This window comes from Tinamus guttatus, unplaced genomic scaffold (assembly GCF_059628265.1).
Source record: "Tinamus guttatus ecotype Peru unplaced genomic scaffold, ASM5962826v1 Tinamus_guttatus_pri_ptg000210l, whole genome shotgun sequence".
Lineage (NCBI taxonomy): Eukaryota > Metazoa > Chordata > Aves > Tinamiformes > Tinamidae > Tinamus > Tinamus guttatus.
This window is the reverse complement of record NW_028288744.1, coordinates 76,153-99,967: the sequence shown is the minus strand read 5'-3', so window position 1 is coordinate 99,967 and position 23,815 is coordinate 76,153. Positions and strand designations below refer to the sequence as shown.

Here is a 23,815-nt window from a genome sequence, read left to right as displayed (position 1 = left end):
ACACACACGCAAAAAAAAACAGCATTACAGAACAGTCACTGATATTTTTACCAGTAAGTCACACTAAAAATATAAAGATAGTGATGCCATGGCTTAACATTTTCATGCCACTGACAACTCCTATCCTCAGTCCAATAAAGCCACTCTGAAGTACTTAAGTATACTCTGAAATTTTTCATATCATACATTCCACATGCTTATCTAACTGCTGAAATAGGTTGCCTTAGTTTAATAAGGAATCTGGAGAGAGTGGAGGAAACAAAAAAGAAAGGCGAGATCGAGGCATTCCTGACAAACAGGCAAGGAAACAGAAGGACAAACAGCCTCGAAGAAAGTGGCCTCCCCAAGAGCTCATCCAAAGAAACGCTCATACATAGAAACGAGGCTCTTTAGCCTTGTGTCAAGCAGTTATTGAGATAAATGATATCAGCGTTTCCTCCCCCTTAACAGCTGCATATGGCTGAACTAGTCTGTACTGTGAGATGCTTACACACATGCAGATTTGGGCTGATACAGTATTTGTTTCCTTGGACATTTTGGTTGTCTTTCATCATTTGGATTAATAAATGTGGCTCGTCTTAAATGCCATGAACTCTGCAGAGGAAGAACGGAGGAGAAAAAAAAGACAGATGGACCAGAGGGGTAGACATGACTTATCCATAAGGTAATTAATCAGAAGATTGAGCTCTTGAAAATACTTATCTAAAAACAAAAATCAAGGTTATTTAATGAGGCTTTTACTGCCAAGAAAAGTTATAGATACTTTGCTTTACAAGTATAGATACTTGTAAAGATTATACAAAGTCCAGTGAGGTCCTCAGAGCTCAGCACTAAAGCACCTAAATCTCACTGGTTCTATTGGTGAAAAGCCATTAAGCATTTAACTTCGCATAGGAGTCATCACAGAACTTGTAAAAATGCTACAGTGCCATAAATACATTTCTTTAAATAATATGCCTCTTGGAGTTTTCAGTTTTCTCCAAATTCTTAGCAGACACTTTTCTTCTAAAAGTCCCACCTGAAAGAGAAGAAAACAATTATCAAAAGAAGTGTAAGTAGCAATATTCATTGTAGGATGAACAGGTATATTAACAAATAAGAAGATATTCCAAAAATTGAGAGAAAAAAAAAGGTTCAAAAAACTTTCTGTATGCAAATTGGCAATAAATTACACAAGTTTCTCTAGAATTCCAATTCAATTACATAACATGGCAGGCAGGCATTACAAATTTTAGGATATAAAGCCATAAAGGAAAGAAACTAAAATTTCAGTGGGCAATCCTGAAGATGATGGGCAAACATGTGGACACCAACTGACAAATTGCATCACAAAGCACAACTTTTTCCAAAAGAGAGGCTAAGAACTAAAAGTGTTACAGAAACTTAGTGCACAAACAAATATGGGGGGGGGGTTGTTTTTTGGGTTTTTTTTCCCAGTATTTTCAGTAGATGACAATGGAAGTGCAAGAGTTCAAATTAGAATTTTGACTTCAGGTATTAGCAGTATGTCAACGGAGTCCACTGGGAACATGGACACAAAGAGGGAAAAGGTGTGATCCAACCTAAAAAGCTGCAGTCAACACAACACCCATGTAAGCTGCAACACTGCAGAGCTCTCTGCAAGAAAATACTAAGAACATGTCAGCCTGGGGAGGAAAGAAACCCCAAAGTCAGGCTAACAGCAAATAGAAGAAACGAGACATCTCTTTGCACACAGCATCAGCTGGTACAAACCTCCTGCCTCCAAATGCCAAAACAATCCTCTTGTTTTGTGTCTTTTACCTCCTGCCACAGCACCCATGCCTCCACTCCTCCACTACATCTGACAATCTGAGTCTAGTTCTATAAAATTACATACTTTTCATTTGCTGTTGGCTCAGGTACAAGTACTAAATGTTGCTTATCTGTTCAGTTTCAGCAAATTGAGCTACTAAAATTTCACAGATTAGATGGCTGAAATAAGCAATTGAAGCAAGGATCTAACTAGTATTTTTATGTTTATATATGAACAGCTTTTTCATGTCAGCATGGACCAAAGCTGAGCTTGAACCATATTAGGGACGGCTATTTCCGCCATTTAAGAAGGATCTGTTTGATTTTTGTTGTGCACACCAAGCAGCCCCGGCTATTTTTCCAGATGATTTAGAAAATAGCTATGCTGAGCAGGAGAGACCTTTACAAGAAACTGTAGAGCTCATTCCCTGCTATTAGAAAGCTTGTTTTCAGAAAGAGCAACATTTTGAACCCTAAGGGAGACTCTACAATAAGAAACTGCCATAGATGGACATTTTCTTTTACAGCTGTACCATTGTAAATTTCTAGAGAACATCCTATTTTTAGATTAAAGTAGTAATAGTTCAAGTTTAGAAACTGAAAGTTTCTAAAATTACAGAGAACAGCTTTCTTTAACGAAAGAAAACCAAAGTAAAAATAATGTTTTGCAGTTTTAAGAGTGATTTCAAACATAAGATTTTTAATCTATAGTGCACTACAATTAACTTCTCATGTATGCCCTTTTCTTACGATTTTTATTGTTTAAAGAGAAGACAGTCAGACTGCCCTAAGGAAGAGAACATGTTCCTAAGTCAGATCATGCCAATTGCAGGAGATACAGGGGAAAAAAAAGCACACAGAAGTAACAATCCAACTGTACAACAGTCGTGACAATGACAACGTAGCTAGTGTAAAAATAATTTATGTCCCATTTCATTTATCTAGCACTGATTTTTAAATGGGAGAAAATCAGCAATTTCAAAAAGAAAAGAGAAAAATATGAGCGTCAGAACATAACTCTGTATCTGCAAAAAGCAAGGTTTTTGTTTGCCTTGACTGACCGTAGCTCCTTGGCATCTCTCTCAGCAGGGCGCCGTACCTGCTGCTCACCTCCGCGCCCTGGGCAGCTTTTTAAAGCACATGGAGGTACCTCAGCACCATGTGCAGTGGTTCCCTAAGGCAGTGGCTCCCTGTGATGGGTATCAGGAATTAGGCACAGAGTCCAGGCAAACACAGCCCTGGTTAAGGGTCATCCCTGGGCTGCCAGTATGAGGTAGGGAAGAGGCACCTCACAGCTTCGCACACCAGCTTGCTCCTTCCTTTCTGAACTCACAGAACGGATATGGTAGTACATGAAAATAAATCAATAAATAGAAATAGACCTTATCTTGCACCTTGATCTTCCTGAATTTAGCTCCCAGGCAGCCAAGGGTTTGGGTTTTTTGTTGTTGCTGTTGTTTTAAACATAACATTTAACTTCCACCTGTGCGCTTCCTTATATTTGAAGTTACTGAGAGCCAAGAGTTTGAAGTTGAGCTTCGCTGACAACACTTCAGAGGGAGACTTGTTAGTGAGCACTTGGTGCATTTTTACCAAGACTCCTTAAAGCCTTTATTTTATCATCCCTCATAACTCCTTCCTTCACCAAGGATCAGACTCTCCATTTTCTATCATCCGTGTAAAACGGCCCTTCCCCTGCTGGCTATCAACTTCTTGTCATCAGTTAGAAACAAATCATATTATGTTATAGAAATATTTTTTTTAAAAGAACAGAGAATAAGGCAAAATGGTCAGGAGCACATTCCAAAATGCTGGACCGTACACCCTCTTTCTTTTTCAAGATATTCAATAGGGTATTTTTGAAGCAATTCATTGTAGTTTAATGCAAGAAAATCTCACTCTTTACATTCCTGACTTAGTAAGTAGAAGAGATCATTGTCTTAGGAGCAGTCTCATCTTTCTACCTCCCTATTAGCCAGAGTTCCACTGATTTATCAGAGAAATATCAGTCACCTGATACCAGTACAAAGCACTGTGCAGCAAGCAAAAGAAAGAAGCACTGTAGTTATTCCAGGAAAACAGCTGTCAGCTGTACTTGTTTCTTTTGGAGAGAAAGCAGCAAAGCTACTGAACTACTATTTACAGAAGGAAGAAGGGGGGTGGAAATCAGTACACAGATGTTCTATTTCTTGGACTTCTGAAGCCACCTCTAAAAAATAATTTCAATGTATCTCTTAATTATGAAGTCTAAATGACTTAGATAAGAATCTGCAGGATATTTTTAGCCTTTACCCATTTATCACTACCTGAATAATCAAATGTGTATTTTGCAGATTTGTTTTAGCAGCTGAATGATGTCCTCACATACTACTTTCAACATTATAGTGATACCTGCAGCTTACTCGGAGCCCCTTCTCTCTTGCGTTGCCGGTTTCGTGGGCGTCGCAGGCACCTCCCTCGATTCCCGTTTCGCCGGCGTAACGGGCATGTCCCCGTTGACACTCTCCACTCCGCTGACAGACATCAGGCTCTTCCGCTCCTTGGAGTTCGATTTGTGCTCCACTTTTGTGACTCTAAATCTTAAGGGAGCAAAAGAAAGATTCCATTTTATTTTCCTAGAGATTAGCTAAATCTTTCTCAGTATCTAGTGCATGGACAGGAAGAGACTTTTAGGCCTTTAATGACTGCATGTCTGTCCCAGCCAGCAGGAAATCAGACTGAAGAAAGAGTGACTCAAATGTATGGCACAAAGACGTATTTCAGAAGGAGAAAGGGGAGAACAAAACCAAAGGCATTTCATTTCATTTCCAGGTTTTCACAATACGTGACCCACTGTCCCTTCCTCTTCCGTAGTAACAGAACTTAGGAAAAGCCCTCCAGCAACCTGTGCACGCAGCAGGAAAACTGTTAGGCCAGAGAGAGGCAGCACCTCAGAACAATCCCCCTCCCTGTTACCTAGGCATACTTTTAAATACACACTGCTGCTCAATCAGCCCTGACACTACCTGTCACATTCAGAATAAGTTCCAGTAACCCTGCTTAAGCCTTGCAGCCTCCTGCAAGCTCTTCATAAAGCGTACAACACATTTGATACTTACTAAACTGAGCCAACCACACACTAATCACATACTGAGCTGACAGGGGGAAAAAAAAAAAAAAAAAGAAAAAACACACAGAATTTGCTGTGTCTTGTCTCAAAGCCTTTAGGGGCAGAAATAAAGCAGCTGTTAGTTGCTTTGGGAAAGCAAGGACGACAATCAGTTTACCCATCTTCATAAGACCCAAAGACCCTCTTTTATACTACAAAAGACCTGAATTCCTTGAGTTTTTGTTATTTGGTTGGTTATAGGGTTTTTTTAGAAGGTGGACAGAGGAGAATCAGATGAAGCTTTAAATACATGAGAATTACATCCACTTCCAAACTCTGTCTCATTCAACCTCAACCCTTGGGACTTCAGTTTTCCATATGCTGAGTGCCGTGACCTCTAGGCAACACCTATTGTAAGGACGATTTCTCACTGTAAAGTCAGTGTAAAGCTCCTTTGACATAACTACCCTTTCAAATTAAGTCTTCCTCAAATATCCTTAACTGTCCCTTTCTTTTAGACATGGCCCCAATACCTACACCTCTAGATCAACTGCATGCTTTTCTGAAATCTGAAATCTCATAGGAAGTTGAAGAAAATCCCTCAAACATCCTGCGGGCTCTCAGCTTTTACAATAATGTCACTTTAAGGTTTCTAGCAATTTTGTCTAACCTCCTTGGTTACCCAAGTGTTTTCTTGGTTCTCATCCAATGGGCTCCTTTATCTTCTTACTAACTCTAGATGTCAGTCCAAAATTTGGACTCAAGTGCAAAGCATATGAAATTACTGCAGATGAGTAAAACAAAAAAAAATGGTGTCTTTATATAACAACATTCTCTTCAAACATACATAAAGAAGCAAGTGCAATAAAAGAACGCAAATATCTCACTTTTCACAGACTACTCCAAGTGTTAGGCCAGGCCTTTGGACAGAAATGAAACATAATCTGTAACATAAGTGGATTTAAGTACCACTTAAGCATTGCAAATGCACGATCAGTGTTTCAAAGACTTCTGCAAGAAAGGATTGTGAGGGTATGACAGCCCTTTATACATGGGTAACACAGAGGAGTCTTCACTGTGGTGACCTACCCACTCTGATCTCCTTACAGGCATAGGAACACGAATAGAAGCTGTACGTGTAGGACTATTTGGATACTCCAACAGGGCCACGCTAGAAACCCCATGCCTTACCTTCCCACAGAAAGAACCGTAACCTCTCCCAGGCGGCTCCTTCGGTGCTCTTTAGGTTTGTGAGCTGGCTTTATAAGATGCCATCGTTTGTGACTGCAACGAGTACAAACGTCCTTCTCTGCTACCCCTCCGACAGTATGGAAGTGATGGCCTTTGCAGCTGTGCTTAAACGGAATAGCACCAGGAGACAGAGGAGACCCTGGCGTTGTTGGACTTCCAGGAGTGGTTGGAGATAAAGGGCTGTGGGAAAAGTACAAAAGAAATGGCAAAGTTTACTATAAAATCTCTTTTCTTAAAAGGGAAAATGATAACATATAACTTTTAGCTGTGTCTAATGAGCAGTACTTTTATGGGGGACAGCTTACTTCCGAGAGTGCTTATTTAAGGTTCTCCCTCATATATATCATAACATAAACTTCTTTTTGCAGTTAAAATTTCTTCCCCAAATGAATTCAACTGGAGGCAAGTGATCGATTTAACTAACACAGAGGGCAAGGAAATGGAAAGAGAAGTTTTTTTTAAAAAAAAAAAATCATCAAGCTGAAATAGAGAGGAGAAGGAGTTAAAAGGACTAATATAGGTGAAGACATAATCAGCTGCTGAAATGCACCCTTGGAGAACTAACAAAAGCATTTCAGAAACATTACATTATCTTTAAAAGCCTCATAAACACACATAGGCCAACAGTATTGGGAAGAGGCAAAACAAATGTCTACCCTGGAAAAAAGAATAGCAGACTACGCAGCTTGAACCTCAGAAAAACACCGAAACTCTAAGAGACCTAGAAGGTAAGAAAAAGCAGTGCAACAACCAAAACACATCTATCGAGAAAACAGCAAGCCAGTCTAAAACAAAATAACCAAATAAGATAGCAAAGGTAGAAAGCATCATACATATTTTTGGTCTTCAATATTGATTTTGATCTTGCCTTGCAACACACTCCCATAAGATAAGCTAGAGCACAGTGCATCACAGATGAAATTACTGTTTAACCTTGCCTTTAAAAAAAAAAAAAAAAAAAAAAAAAAAAAAGAAAGGAGAGAGACTGTTATACGCGAGTAGATTGGAAAGACATATTAAGTGGAGTTATTCTGGTCCTAAGGACACGGGGTGTTTTAGAAAGCTTTCTGAACAACAGGATAGGAAACCAGCTAAAGAATCTCACAGTAACCATAGCAGATGAGACTAGAAATTGCACGTGAAAGTAACAGGAGGATAACATGTGAAGTTACCACAGTAATTCCGTTACACTACTCCGCAATAATCATGTCGTAGGGTTCCTGGAGCATCCCACCCAGCTCCGGGATTATTATTGTAAGAAAACTATGGTCCAAGTGAAGGGAATCCAAAAGGAGAGGAGAAAGAACAGATTACAGAAATAAAACCTGCCAGGACAGACTGGAATTACTACCATGTTTTGAAAATAAACAAAAAGTATTGACAGGAGACATTTAACAGTCTCAGAACAAAAGAATGAAATAAGGGATATAAAATCCGTTCAACGTGCAGCAAACACAACAAGTAATGATCAAAGTGCAGGTTAGCCATTACTATTTCCATCATTAGAAAGCATTTCCTAAAGCACAGCATATATGAGGTAACACAATGGATTTCTGCTTGTATTACCAAGCTTTGGGAGCACCTGTCAGAAATGACACAAGAGCCATCAACGACATCTTGTACCTAAGGCCCCATTCCCTTGACCCCACTTTTAATGATACCATAACGATACCCAAGTTCACCACTGAAACAAGTCTGAAACTCTCAAATAACATCACACGCCCACCCACAGGAAGTCTAGGAGGTAGAATTCAACCAAATATTCCTGCTGTACCATATAAAATATGCCAAATTTCAAGATAATTCTATATGGGAGAAGAACAAGTTATTTTACTTAATAACTAAACATCTTTTACAGTTAAAATAAGAGATAATCTGTTACATAATCCTGTTCCTATTGCTAATCCTAAACACACTTCCACAGCTCTTTTCTAAATTAGCAACATATCCTACTTGAACCTTCACCTCCCTGCTTTGAATATGAATGCAGGATTATATATTAAGAGTATTCAAAGTAGTATAGCTGTAGGTGCTGACGTACAAGTACAAACATTTCTAAGCAAATGATGCATGCAGGAGAGAGAGACAGAGAGAGAGAGAGAGAATCCAGCCAATACATATTCTTATTACCTCCTTTGTAAAGCGAAAAAGCAGAACACAAAGAGGCATAGAAAGAGATGTCTATTTTAAGTTAACATCTGCACAAATGAAACAAGTGCTGTTTCTGTCCTTTCAAATGCCAAGTTATTTTAATCCAAAACTACTCAGCAACTTCACCCTAAAGTAAACAGGTGCAGCCTCTGTGAAACTTTGGTGCAAAAAGCAGCAAACATTACATTCCTAAAGCAGAAATACCAGAAGAACAAAATAATAAAGAGAAGTGTATCAGAGGGCATACACTGAAGCATAGTGACTTGGAAAGAACAGCATAAGGAAATCATAATATTATCCTCTTAGCTGAGGACTCAGGAAGTGATGTAGCCTCAGAAGTGCACATGAAGCAAAACCAGAAAAAAAGAAGACCCTCCAGAGTCACTTAAAGAGATTTTTTTTTCCTTTCCAAGAGGCTTTAGGTTTCATATAACCAAAATTATACTTCCAAGTTACAGAAAGTTAAAAACTATGCACTACACACACAGTATTAGCATGGCAAGAAAAGTAATTTAAAATAATATATCAGAAATTAAATATGTTGCTACTTTGACTAAGTTTCCAGATTAATGATACTAAATTTTGGTAGATTTAGGCAGTTAGCAAACTGTTACATTAAAGGATGTCATTTCACCATGCTTCCATTCACACGGGGTCATTGAAAGGATCTGTTCTTAGTTGGCTCTGGAGACACATGTTAAGAAGAGTCATTACCTTTCAGGTTCAAAAACACTGCTGTCTGCTACCATGGCCTTTAACACATCAGCATTTGCTGCAATGAGAATAAATGTAATTCTTAAGTGTACAGCTCTAACTTTAGAGAAGCAAACAGCAAAACCAAAGGTGTTCTAGCAAATTTCATCTATTCCAGAGATGCTTGGATTACGTAAATATCCAACAAAGCATGAGACAAAATTATGCAAAATCTTAATAAAATCCTGTAAGAATTTCTTAACCTGAGATACTAAAGTGACAGTTCGTATGGCACTTGAAGCTCTGCCCAATACAGGACATAACATATAACTGAACAATCCTCCCAGATAAAGTTAGAAAAAAAGCTTTTAAACTTCCTTTTGATCACAGCAGCAGCATCACCTCATATGTAAAAAGCAATTTCAAAGATGAAGAACACTTATTTATAAATGTGCGCTACAAAATTGCATATTAACTATCAGCCAAGAAACACAAATTGATCACATATTTCAAAACAAACAAATGTGGTTACCTAATCCCAACCCATACAGGCTAAAAAAAATTAAGGATTATTGAGGAAAAAATCCAGAGGACTGTCTTCATCCAGGATTAACTCAGAGGAAAGTCCAATACTTAAGAGAACTTCAGTTGTTTTGGTTTTACATTGTATAAATCACAGTTACCGTACTATAAAACATGCAGTCTAACTAAGCAGTTCTCAGACTGCATAAGCTTGGGTTGATTTTTTTCAATCGTATGTTCTTTCCCTTTTACTTTGTGCATGTAATACATAAAAAAGGCTTGGCTGAAATAAAACAGACTAGACAGTCTCATGTTGTCTCAATCACAGAGATTGTTTTTTGGACTAGAGCTGCAGGAATCATTTCAAGATAGCCTGATGCAGTTTAAATTTAAACTTTACCCACTCTAAATGAGCTTGAGTTTACTTCAAGAAGAAAGATAAAAAAGCAAAAATTCAACCAACACAAGCACCAAAAATACTCACTAAAACATCAAGAAAGGCACAAACCAAACATACTCAAAATAGTTCTCAGGTAAACAGAAACTTTCCCATTTTGACTGAAGTTATGGCCTTCTGAAGACAATCTTAATGCACAAAAAGATTATTAAATGGGAATACATGAATATACCATACTTCAGAGTATGTGAAAAAATGTATTTGCTCTCAGGCACCACCACAAAGGCTTATAACTTCAATATCTCATACCATACCTTCATTTTTCATTATGTAGTTAACAATTTGTCCCACAGTGTCACTATTCTCATGCATAGTTTCATTCATTTCTGTGCAAGAAAAAAAATATCATCAATATCTTGGCCTCCCAAAAGAAAAGTTATTCAAAAACAAAATGAGAAAAATTAGAAGAATGTTACATTAAAAAAATACAAAGATCTATCATCACTACAGAAACCTTACATCAGACTTTTTAGTCCTTATTCAGGAAAACCACAAATTTGAGGAATCTGCACACACAGATCCAAGATATTTTCATGCAAGATTTTAGAAAGCTCTGTACTTCCATAAACACACATCAAAATTCCTTCTCTATTTAATAAGGAAACACAAACGAGAGTAGTATTTCTAATCCCCACTATAGAGGACAAAGCAAATTAATAAAGTATCTGAAGGCATTATTTTAAAGTAGACATTATTGTGCTTCTGCTATACAAGTGATCCAATCTAAAGTTTACACAACTACCATGAGTCAAAATTTGCCTTTTTAATTTAAATATATATCGTGTGTGCATTTCTACACCAAGGTTCTCATGACTGTAGGAACCCAGAATTCAGGAGAGAACCATCCTGACTAAACTTAATGCAGCAGGAGTCAATTGTACCCATTGAAACAATGCTGGAAGATTCCTCAGAACAATCTCAGCACAGAGACAGAGGAGGGAGAGGAAGCAAAGAAGTAGGGGAAAAAAAAAAAAAAAAAAAAAAAAGGAGAGAGACAGGCACCAGCTCTGCCTTTCCCTAATAATCATTAGGAGTAACTTTAATCTATCATCAAGCTTGTCTCTACCTGTGTTTTTTTTCTAGACCCCATTTGTGGGGGTGCTTCCCCACCTCTCTACTCACTCCTTATTTCTGCCTCTTGCCTGTAACTTTGCAGTCCCAAGCAGACCCTTTTACTACCCCTCACCTTGCCTCCTATTACTCATTAGCAATAGCAGATCCAATAACACCAGCTGCTAAATACCTTCCCAGGCAGCAATTGCTTAAGGAGAACATGCTGACATGTCGTTACAGCCTCACCTGGCTCCTCACTGGCCCCACAGCCCCTGTAACCCGGGCTAGCTGTAAACCTCCTGCCTCATGATCTGTCACCTGGCAGAGAGGAGGAGGCCCAAAGCCCTTGCGGGGACTTGGCCCTTGTAGTTACCAGTTACCTGCAACACAGGCTTCCTATAGCGCTTCCCTCATTATACTTTTTGTAATTAACAAAAGGCAAGAAAAGGAAACCATGAAAAGAGCAGAAAAACATTAGGAAAAAAATAAGGCGAAGATATCTTTAAGAAAACAGGACATGTTTGACTATCTTCCCTTTTACTTGACTAGAGGCTCAGTTTTATGATGAAAAGGGAGATGAGAATGACAGCACGAGTTTAAGATTGTTAAACATGTACCTAAGACATACTATGCTTTAAGCAGCAGCTTTATGTCACTCTATTAAGCAGTTATGTATAGTACTTTGTTATTACTCACAGCACACGATACGCAGTAAAGCACTCTGGTGACTCACACAACAGTTTACAGCCACTAACATTATAAATAAATGCATGTTTTGATCCCTCCACAAGCTCTTAATATCTTTTAAGAGGGCTTGCATGGAAAATTTTAAGACTCCTAGTTTGAACTTGCTGAGACCAAAACTGATAGACCATGTCATGGTAATAGACAAAAAGAAACCCACTTATCCTAAAAGCATCAAGGTCATGTTTAACAGGGAGAGAAAAAGGACAGAAGTATCACAAGAAGCTATTCTGTATTAGTATTCTGTAAAGTAGAGAAGTATGTAAGAGGCATTTACTAGACTCACTGATTACCTATTTTTTCGCCAATTTTTTCTTCTTCTACTTGTTCAGCCTCTGTTGTACAACGATATCCTTTTTTCTTAAGGACATGACAGATGAGGATCCCCAAGAGACCCATGATGAAGAAAACAGGAACCAGTGCAAAGGCAATGTACTCTGGGTGCTCAGACCCATTACCATGACCAGTTTTAGTTGTCAAAGTAGTTGTTGGTAAACCATGGCTTGACAAAGCTCGGAGAAGATCTTCATCACCTATATAAATTAACAAAGAGTTATTATGATACACCACAGCACCATTTACAAAATCATGAGCCTGACCAAAAGCCCTTACTGTCCATGAGAGCTTTTGTGACATCTGGAATGGGCAGCATGGATTCAACTGCCTCAGAACTCTCCTCATAACAGCAGGTAAGTTCTGTTAGTGAAATAATTGTGGAAGAGCCAACACGTACATAACGACATTATATTTCTTCAACGTAACAGGGAAGAGCAAATTATACTGTGGGCTAAGCTCCACTCCCAACAAGAGAGCACAGTTCACAGGAGCTATTCACTGCACTTCCCAACATCCAGCTCAACGCTGCTGCTTGCCATCAGAGAGCAAAAGCGCTTATCACCACCCCAGTCCTAACCTCTGCAAACCAGCTTTAAAAACACATGAGATTTAACAGTGACTGTTGCAAAGAAAAACTATCAGATTAGAGACAAATAACCTTTTCCTTTTTTTCTCTTAACCATGGAATTTCACAACACAAAAGCTTATAAAAGTTTATCCTCTCCCATTATTCCTCCTTAACTTTCATCTTGTGCCAAATTAATGAAATCACAACTACTCTGTGAAAAAATGCCTCATTAAATATTCCTTCCCTGACAGTTTGGACAAAAATGCTTTTTTTTCCCCCTATTAAAAAGATGCTATCCTCAGTTTCTATGTGCAAGTTTACAATGTCTAACAAGCAGATGAAGCAAAGCATAAAATGTGTAAATTACAAAGGAAAAAAGAATCACACTATATGCACACTAGGCTTAAAAAAATATATAAAATAATCAACATGAGATGAGCACACTCTTTGCTCCTTTAAGGATTGTATTTTGACATTTGAACTTGAAATGGGAGGGTGAGGGGGAAGGGGGAGGAGGAGAGAAGTTAAACAGCACTGTCCTCTGCGGTGCATCGTGAGGTCAATAGGTGCACATCTCATTTTGCATTTCGGTCTTCCGATATACCAAATCATAGCACAATTTAGGATAAAGGGACCTCTGCAGGCCCCCACTAAAAGCAGGGCTCATTAGCTCAGGTTGCTCAGGTCCCCTCCTACAAAGTTCTGACACTCTTCAAGGATGGAAAGTCCACAAAACCTCTGGGAAGCAGGTCCAGTGTTTGTCACCTTCATGGCAAATATACACACCTATACCAGATCTCTGACCAGATCTCTGTACTTTCACACTTATCAAATATTGAAGTAATATACCTGATTCCAGTGCTGAGTTCAACTGTTCAGCTAACTCCAAGAACATATGTTTATTCTAAAGATACTTTCTGAACCTCCAGAAGTTGCACACACCATATGAAGAAGATGAAGACTCTTGTAGAACTTGTCATAATATCCACTTATTTTTAGGATACTTTTTCTCCTTCACTTTTCCTGAAAAAATGATGCTTTAAGTAGAAAAGAATGACAGAAAAGACCAACCAAAAAATCTGAACACTGTACTTAAGCATATTTTCAACCTGACTGCCATTAAAATGAGTAGGGCAGTTCATACTTTTTTTTCCTATTAATCAGATAAAGCGACTGAAAGAATGAAGACTCCCATCAGAACTCCCATTCACACGACAGTGACATTTTACCACACCACTGTCTAGAGCCACAAAACCCCTCTAAAAGTTAAATAGGGGAGTCTTCCAAAACAAGAGTGATCATTGTTCCAGAATTGTTTTTTTTTCCCCTGTTGGATTTATTGTATAACTATTAGCTGAACTAATGTTATAAACATATTTAAAAAAAAAAAAGCCAGGAAGATGACAGACAGCTAAGAAAAGATTTTTAAAGCTGCAGTTGAGATGTATTTTCCTTACTATTTTTAATCAAAATATTATCCATTACTTACAAGATTCTGGATTTTTTCACAAGCCTTCAATTGTCATTTCAGTAATAATAAACAGTGAAGATAAACTCAAAGTGAAAAATAATGGCGGTACTTTGAAATAATAATTGAAAAAACTCCATTAGCAAAAAAAAAAAGTGCAGTATTTCTCTAATTTTCTAAGCAATTGTAGAAATGCAGAAAAATAGAAGGAAAAAGCAAACAAACAGAGGAGCTTGGAATCCAGATGCACTTTATATGTTAAAATAAATTTCAGTATGTTTACTTTGGACAAAGCAGGGTGATCAGCTTGTTTCCAAAAACCACAAGAAAGCTATTTACTTTTAAGAGAAGCCAGTAATTCTACAAATACCCTGCAAATTCTGTGTACAAACAAGAAACTTTTAGAAGCTCTAACTTTTGCCTGGGTGGGACAGTTGATCAAGCTTAACCCTTGAAAGGCCACAATTGTTTTACACTACAAAGGAAGTAAATGACAGCAATGGTAAATAGACATGGAGGAAAGACCTAGCACGCTATTTCAAAGGCCTCCATGGCCATTTACTAATCAAGCAAACAGCCAAGAAGAAACATCAAGTAGGGCCATGGATTCAATCTCTGACCCAGCTTTTTACATTTTCTAGCACACTGTGGCAAGAGCCACAAATGTTGTCCTAGCAAAGGAAATATCCCTTACCATTTCTCTAAAGCTCTGGAAGGTATTTCCCACTTTAAAAGCCTAGGGAGTAAGACGACTTAAGGCATGGTCAAAGGCTGATGGATCACACTGCATCACTGCATTTATACATGAAAAGCAGCCACTTATTCAGTATAGGTTGTGGTTCAAAGAACTGTGTCAAGGCACTCAAGGGACTAAATACGCAGAAGTGAAGGAGGGAACAAGTGTGGGCAAGGAGGGATGAATACATCTAAATTAAGCTTTCCTGAAGTACTTGTAGTAACATCGTGCCACAGTCCCACAGGGTAACATAACATAACAGGAGACAGTACAGGTTAAAATATATATATATATATATATATATAGTGCAGTAAGTATAACACTCCACATAACTATTTTTAACTCAAAGCAACTCAAACCCTCACCGATTCAAAAACCTCAACACACATACACACATTTTAAAATAAAAATACAAACCTGAGTCATATGGCTGCAAACAACGAGCAAAACAGAGTGCTTATACAAAGGAAAAGGGAAAAACGTATGATAAATGCTACCAACCATTCACACCAAACAAGCAGAAATTCTATATGTTCAGAATAGCCAGTCTCAAGTTCTCAAGCAACTCCAGTGACGGAGCTGGCCTTGGAAAGGGCAGATGACTCTCGAGAAACCACTAAATCCCACCTGCTGGGAGAAGAGGAAAACGAACCACACACACACACACACACACACACACACACACGCTCCCCTCCTTCAGGAACTCGCTGACATTCCTGGTGCTTTTCTTCAAAAAGCTCCTACAACCCCCCACACGGGAAGGCCAGCAAGGCCCTTCCCATGCAGCTCTGCCTCTCCCGCCCCGCACGAGGGGCACAAGGGCCCTCAGCTCCTTCCCGATCTGCAAGGTCGGCTACTCCGGTCGGCGTCACCGTAACCCCCAAGAGCTCTCCTTGGGGCATTCATTACTGAAAACGCCGATGAGTACGAGTTCCTTCTTTTATATTCTCCCTGGCAGAATTGTTCTTGTTTGGTCATGTTTTTGTACACAGTTCATGAATAAATTCATGAGTAAATTTCATTTTGCTTGCTGAGATTTGCCTGGCTAATCTCAGAACTGGAGTTTGCGAACGCCACTGCATATTCACAAGCACTTACGCACACTGCCCTGGGAGGACAACACTTTGGACATTTTCCCTTTTCTGTTTCTTTCTTAACCATGGACATTTTATTCAGATAACCTGTGTTATATTTCAGTACTTCTGCCCCATAGATTGATGGCTAATGCACTGCTGATAGAGAAAAATTTGCTAAAATGGTAGAAAAGTCCTGACAATTTAGGGAAATTCTCAAAGAACTGATACAGCTTACATCAGTAAATAATTTATATTTAGACTGTTTATATATATAGCCAAGACAATTGTGGCAGGAAAAGTTTCACTATAGACACAAGGAATGCATTCACATACCTTATTTATGAAATACTCTGTAGTATAGATTTGCCCATCCAGAATTGGATGAACATTTAAATTTAGAACTAGGCAAAAAAACACATTTTTCTGCTTAGAAATGCATTAACAAAAATATATACTCCAACATACCAGTCTATGTAAATTAGGCCACATCACTTGTCAGTTGACTTTAGATATGCAAGATCTAACCCTTCCATAAAAATTCAACAAGTTGTAAACCTGTTTGCAAAATATTTTGCTTATTAACAGCAAATATTCAACCCAAATTTCTATATAAATATACAAGTTATACAAAGACCATAAACTGTATGTGATGTCATTTAGTTTATGTTCAAGACAGATGTAAAAGTCTGCCCAAAAGGAAAAGAAAAATAACCTAGAATAAGTTCATCAACTAGATCAAATACTCAATGCTGCATATGCTCACAAGGAGAGCGAGGCATCTGGCATTCATTTGTCAGACACCCAAACTCAGTAAGTATGATATAATGCCAAAAAAAAAATGACAGCCCCAATTATGAACAATATTTCCCATATCATTTTCTGATCCCTCGTCCTCTTCCCCAGAGACATATTAAGCCCACTAACAGACTGTTGGTCTGCTTCATGCTCGTGATGGAGGATGTTACTTTACAAAGGTTTGTATTGAAAGTCCAGGCCACGGCAGCCCACCTTAATTTGACTCAATTCATGCCGGAATTCATTATCTTCTGTGTTTTCCTGTCCTGGCATTTGACACACCTGCCATTGGGTACCAGTCTACACATGACGACTGCCTGAAGTTTGGACAAAGATGTGCTCTAAGTGGCAATCGCTGTGAGCAACACGCGCAGCGTTCAAAGCACTGCTAAAGCTACACGGCGGAGATTGCATCCATGTCATGTAACTTTGGGTTTTTTTAAGCAAAAACAAGAGTATTAAGCTTGACCATTCTCTGCCCTTAACTCTCATTAAAAAAAAAAAAAAAAAAAAGCAGGTAAAATAAAAAGCCAGCCGGCCTCTGACTGCATTTAGACTCTTACATCATTCCTAACCTTTATCAAAATTCCTACCTCAAAGGCTCCAGAGAATTTTGGAGCACCTGTAGCAAACAGATTACAGAAAGGGAAAAAAATAGCATATTAGCAGGAAATGAAGTATTTTCTCCTTCACTAAACCACAATCTTACATAGTCTATGGTCTACATATACTTATTAGGATTCTAATTAAGCACTGCATTCCCTCTATGTTTGTTAAATTATATTCCACCATAGAAACTACTACAAAACTAGATAACCTTGAAAGACTGTTATAAGAATGAGGCTGAAGTGCACCATGTACGCAAAGCTACTGCTCTGTGACTAATTTTTTCTTCTGAAGTTTGATTTAGATGTATATATAGATGTATACATATCTACGTATTGACAGAAAATAAAATTGGAAGCACCTTAGAGATGCCACCCCACCACTGAGCACTGTCCCAATGCAGGATTAACTGTACCCAGACAGTAGCTACCTGCCACACATGCCCTCAGTTCCTTCAAAGTCAACAGCTCCCATCTATTATTTTCCTTTTCACTGTAAATGAAGATTGGAGCTATTCTTTTTGTAGTATCTACCAGCATAGTAACAGATTAAAAACATTTTTTTTTTTGTGCACCAAGTTACGGAATTAGTCTTTCCTTGGTATTAGAACCACATGCTTGAAATTTAGCACCATCACCAGGATCTCCCCATACAAGCCAATTATCTCAGTAAAGCTTCACCTCTAATGTTTATCTGATAGACAACAGTCAAGCTTTTCATAAAACAGAAGAATGTTATTTCTAAATAACATATTTCTAGAAATACTTAAATATCACTCAGAACGCTTCATTCTTGAAAAGTACACATGTTTTGTAACCAATATCAAATTTGTTTAGCTTTTTTTCAAATACAAACTACATAAGCGTCACCATTAAAACAATGCATTACTTTTTTTTCCTCTAAATTTCTCATACTAAATTAAGGCATAAGGCACATCACGCTGATTACGTTAAGCACGTTCCAGTTGTTTTTGAATTGCTTATTTACAACAAGTATTACATAAACAATGATCTAATCTCTTCTCTTCTCAATTGATAACAAATCCTATATTGTTACTTTATATTTTGCTCCATTAAATCTGTGCCATTTATTCCTAGTGGAATGCCTTTGGGGGAGCTTGTTTATATTTTATAAATGTGACTATTACAGTAATCTACACAATTAAAATACATATAACTACAGTTATCATTTGCTTCTCTGTAAAGTTCAAGGAGTTAAGTTGCCTGCTTTCAAGCATGAAAATGACATGCAACTTTCTCATAAGATGCACATGCATATGGTTTTGACTTTCATGTTAACTAAATTATTAGAGATATTAAATACAATCAATTTACACCCTCCTTAGGTGCAGTACCAGATATATGAAATATTCAGATACAGCATATCCTCTGCTCAAACATCCTAGCTAAGCACAGCTGGAAAACATGTTAACAGCTGATGCAGCTCTCACTATTCTGACAGCCCACCTGCCTCTTCAGGAGCAAAATAATTTAGGCAAAAAAGGTTTTCTTGGGTGGGCTTTTCTGCTTGTTTGTTCTTCCCCTTGGTGGAAGGGGAGAAAGAAGGTGGGCAATGCTTAGATCACTCTTCATTCAGTGCCCATGTGATGCTGCTAATTATTGCCCTAGGGTAATTAAAGAGCTAGTTAAAATGGCAATAGCAACTAGGCAGTTACAGCCTCAGCTAATTCTATAAAGGAAGATAATGAATCTTCAGCTGGTCAAACCTGGTGTTTCATTCTCTCGCAGCTCTAGCGCAAGTTTGCTGTGAACTGGATTACACTTCAGTGACATTTTCTACCTCCAGGCTGGACATCTAGAACATAGATGTATATAAGCTTTGATTTCAAGCATCCAAAATATTAAATCTTGCATCTTGCAATTAAAAAGTGCAAAAACAAACAAGCAAAACTGTATAGGTTAGCTCAGTTTCCTAAATACATACCAAATACCTCATGCTATAAACTAAACTTTTTTTTTTTTTTTTTTTTTTTTTTAGAAATTTTACTAAAATGGAGTTTCACGTCATACTTAGAGGTCAAAAATGGACAACTTGCACACTTTACAGCTGGTGGAGATATTCTTAAGTAAGTACACACCAGGAAAGAAACAAGCTACATCAGTTATTTACTTTAATTCAGTATGCTCAACTTATTTCAATATAAATTAAAATGTTCTACCAGAGCTACACTTGAGGTTTCTCTTATTAAAGTCTAATTTCATTTTTTCATATGCTTAAGTCCTTTAAAACTCTTATGGCAATCATATATTGATTTACTATTTTTTGTTGCTGTTATCTTAATCATAATAAGTTTAGCCAGAACAGTTTGCCACCACTTCAAATTAAATATACTGTTTTTAAAGTCACCTGACATAAACAGTATTTATCCACTCTGGCAGCAACAGTCTTATTCCCTTCACTTAACTACGTAGATTAAATAACAGGAAGTTCCAAACACCAATCAGAACATATCACTGCCTAAATCAAATGGACATTAAGACATTCAGGAATCATAAGGCTTCCTTGCCTTATGAGGAAGGGTTATAGAAAAGTCCAGACAAGTACAGCAGCAGCAAGTAACAATTTTGGGAAAAAAAATCTCCCATCTTTTTGCTCTAAGCAAAGAAAGCCCCTTGCCTATTACTGGTTCAATTTATTTCATAGAAATCACTTGAGATATTTACAAACTGCATCACAAGAAAAAAAATATATATGATCTAAGAGACAGCTTGTGAATTTTGCTTAAGTTTTGGTTTCCTTGTAGTAACCAGAACCATCAACAGAAGTGAAATAAGCAGGAAGTCCGATGAGAAAAAGGAAGCAACATGATGAAAGAACATAATGACAAGGAGTAAATAGCACTTCCAACTTAAAGGTCAAGCAAGGCTGATGAAGGTCCTGTAATAGAAACTGAGGAACAGATCAGAAAACTTTCATCAAAAGGTTTAGAAAGCACTTATTTAGCAAGTAGTAGCTCAAAAAAAAAAAAAAAAAAAAAAAAAAGAAGGCCTAACAATTAAGCAGATTTCTCTAAAGCTAGTTTTAACTGCAGAATTAGTTCTACTTGCAGGATACTACTAGTAAGATGGATGCATGAAGTCTCAGGGATGACCCGAGAGTCGCACTGTAGTTAGCATCATTCCTGATAACCAACATCATATTCAGAAGCATAAAACCATGAATCTTGCACAGTACCTAAAATTGGACTCTATTGGATCCAAGTTAGAGACTAAATTGTGGTTCACTGAATCTGCCCTAACCTCAACATGGGCAGATTTCATAGTAGGTCTGAAAAGAGTTTCCCTGTCTGAATTCCAATAGAGCAACTTGGCTCTGAAGAACTCCTTCCCAATCCCTACTTATTTCTCAATTACATTCCCTATTCATAGAATGCTTAAGGTTGGAAGGGACCTCTAGAGATCATCTAGTCCAACCCTCCTGCACACACAGGGTCACATAGAGCACATCAATCTCATTTCACCAAGCAATCAGCAGAAAGCTTTAGGCTAGGCTTCACTGAAAGATGTTTGGAGTGGGGAAAAGGAGGAGGAGATGCTCCTAAATAAGAACAGTTTCTATTAACAGCAAACATGACAAATGTCTAAAAGCATAATTGTATGACTCACATAACCTTCACTAAATTTAAATCATCACAGTTTCTATACTCGCTCGGTAGAAGCTTGCCATGAACCAAGCAGGAAGACTATCCAGCTGCACCTGCGTTTCAGTTGCAATTTTTTCTTGAATTTCAGCTTTCAATTGGAGAACCTACTGCATGCAGCTTCCACACAAATTTAAACAAGTGCTGGGTCTAAAGAGAGTCACTCCTGGACACACCTGGGATTTACTGCTACTCCCTATTATAGAGGTAGTTCACACGTACAGGTTCATCCAGCAAACAGCATTAAATTGATGTTGTCAAATACAGTAAACAATGTATTTTTGCAACGAACATCTCCACTACTTTAAACTATTAGAAAAAGAAATCCCCCCAAATCAGTACATCTTGTCTGAAAATGCAGGAAATAAACTGACAGAGAGCATCCTGACAAACTGGGAGGAAAAGGAAGAGATCCAAGCCCCATGCTTTCCTGCTGTGCTTGACAGTATTTAACTTTCAGAAATAACTCCTATTCATCTACACACACCCGACTAACCTACTGCTCTAGTTACTAAATGGTGCCAATGAGTGAGCGACACTAAGGCCCTCAGCATAACCATAACGCTCAGTAAATGAAACTATGTATAGGCAGATGTAGAGTCAGTACAGGCCCATCAATTCGCAACCTTAAGCTTACCAAACATCTGTTTACATCCTCTTTTAAGGCGGCAGTAGCAGATAAATTATGTAGCGACCTCATCAGGTAGAAACATGTGCAGTCATTTACCAAAGTAACAGCCTAAAAAAAAGAGCAACTAACTCTTACCTGTTTGAAATATTTTATGCAGAAGTTACTAAGAAAAGGAGAGTGATGTGAGGAGGCGGATAAAAGACAGATTAAAAAAAAAAATCCCTAAGACTTCTTTCCTCCTTTACCTCTTCACACAAAGCCTCAAGAAGTATTAGTATCCTGGGCAAAGCACCTACCAGTCAGCACAAGTTTGATATACAGATGATTAAACTCACTGATAAAGAGGACTAACCCTTTTTAAGGGCCCTCTTTTTAGGGAAGCCAATAGCACTTAGGTTGTTCCCGGGGCGCCTGGTGTGGTTATTCCCCCCTGGAGGGAAGGGTGGACAGGATGACTAAGCTCCCGTACTGAGAAAACAAACAGCAGTGACAGGTACCTCGGTCCCTTCCGAAGCCAGCGGGCACCAACGAGTTAACTACAGATTTAGGGAAGTGAGAAGAGAAAAGCTGGGCGCGAGCAGTGCCCAGTTCTACAGAAATAAGCACCTTTATGTCAAGCCCCTGCATTAAGCTTAGGGTCTGCTGCTGACCCGGCTGACACTCGCCAGACACGGCAAAACCGAACCGATCGGAAGCACCGCGGCGTTCGGACTGAACACGAACACGGCACGCGCCGCTTCAAGCCGACTGCCTCCGGAGCTTGTACCTACGCGAGCGCTCCTCGCACACCCGGGCACCGCGCGGAGCTCGGCCCCCGCAGCCCGCCTTTTAGCCGGGTTCAAGTTCAAAACTGATGCTGCGGCAGCACCTGCCCCGCGCCCGGCCCGAGAGGCGGCCGCTTTGAACTGGGGGGTAAAGCGGGTCCGGGAAGGCCACCCCGCTGCCCGCACGCGGCTCGGTGCCGCCGCTGGGCCGGCACGGCGACACGGCCGCCTCCCCGGCCGTTACTGCCGGCGCTCTGCTGCGGCGGGGCCGGGAGCCGCCGCCACCACCACCACCGCCCGGCCCGCGCCGCCGCCAGGGCACCGCCCGCCGCCACCCACCGAGCGCGGCGCCGCTCGCCGGCCACGCCGCCGTGGAGGCCAGTGAAGGCGTCGTGGCCGGGGAGCTGCCCGGCGGAGCCATCCCCGCTCGGCGCCTCTCCGCGCTGCCCGCGCCGCGGCCTGGCCCGGCCCGCGCTGCTCCGCTCCGTTCTGTTCCGTTCGCCTCGGCCCGCCCGCCCCGGCGCGGGCGCCACCGCCCCGCCCGCCCGCACGGCGCGTGCGCGGCGCGGCCCGGCCCAGGGCGGCGCGGAGCGGAGCGGGCGGAGGCGGCGGGCGGGTGTCCGCGCTGCGGTGCGCGCCGTGCCCCGGGTCTCGCGGCGGTGTCTCTCGCGCCCGTTCGCCGCGGGGCCTCGGACCCCGCTGTGCGTGAACTCTTCACACCTGAGTCCCAGCTGTCCCACAGGGAGCCGCCTTTTCGCGTTTGAGCACCCGCGGACGGACGTCCCTACTGACATGGCCTAAAACAAAGTCATATTCCTGTATGGGCAGTTGTAGATGCCGAGCAGCATCAAATACATTTCTCTAAAAATATTCTAATGTGCGTAATTTATTTATCTGCTTTTAACTCATTTTGAATAACTGAGCAGAAAACCCCATTCATTTAGGAAACATAATTGCAGTGCTTAGAAAGCTGGATATATCCTTGGATAATTTGTCTGTCTCCTACTGACTAGAACTATGCGCCGCCAGGCTCAGTACATCTCACTGCCGCCTTCTTGCTTTGGGCCATCTGCCAAGCTGATTGCTTTTCCGTATTTTCTAGTGAAGAAGGTAGGTAGAGCATCATGTCCCTGAAAACAGTAGATCAATAGCATTCGTGCGCTTTAAAAAGATAATCTGGGAATCCAGCTCTGGATATGATCAAAGTTTTAGCTGTTCTGCTCTGTGTTAGACTGTCGACTCTATTGATGGGGCAAAGTGTAGGCAGCATTTGTGTATAAAATAGTCTATGTATGAAAATACCAGGATTATTTATTTTCAGAGATAAACAGGTCGACAAGTAAAAATATATTTAAGCTATTCCTTAAGAGGAAACTCTTAGGGAGTAATAGAAAAAGTCCTTTCCAGAGAATAAGTGTTTTCTGACAAAGCAGTACTGATTG

At 39.7% G+C, this 23,815-nt stretch overlaps 1 protein-coding gene across 1 annotated transcript; it reads right to left on the bottom strand.

Moving 5' to 3' along the window:
• Nucleotides 1-4,168: 4,168 nt before the first annotated feature.
• RELL1 (RELT like 1) lies at nucleotides 4,169-22,800 on the bottom strand. Its single transcript, XM_088524344.1, has 6 exons — nucleotides 22,713-22,800; nucleotides 12,026-12,265; nucleotides 10,190-10,261; nucleotides 8,978-9,035; nucleotides 6,053-6,292; nucleotides 4,169-4,352 (listed from the first exon to the last, which is right to left on the bottom strand). Exons 1-6 carry the CDS (start codon nucleotides 22,792-22,794, stop codon nucleotides 4,172-4,174), a joined length of 873 nt encoding a protein of 290 aa, XP_088380470.1. The 5' UTR covers nucleotides 22,795-22,800; the 3' UTR covers nucleotides 4,169-4,171.
• Between the last annotated feature and the right edge of the window lie 1,015 nt (nucleotides 22,801-23,815).

What these genes read in the sequence shown, in the direction of transcription:
- RELL1 (XM_088524344.1), bottom strand. Translation starts at nt 22,794, where the DNA reads ATGGCTCCGCCGGGCAGCTCCCCGGCCACGACGCCTTCACTGGCCTCC. An exon ending in GGCGAGCGGCGCCGCGCTCG is followed by an intron (nt 12,266 to 22,712) that starts GTGGGTGGCGGC and finishes TAATTTATATAG; the next exon opens with GTGATGAAGATCTTCTCCGA. An exon ending in CTACATAATGAAAAATGAAG is followed by an intron (nt 9,036 to 10,189) that starts GTATGGTATGAG and finishes TTCTCATTGCAG; the next exon opens with CAAATGCTGATGTGTTAAAG.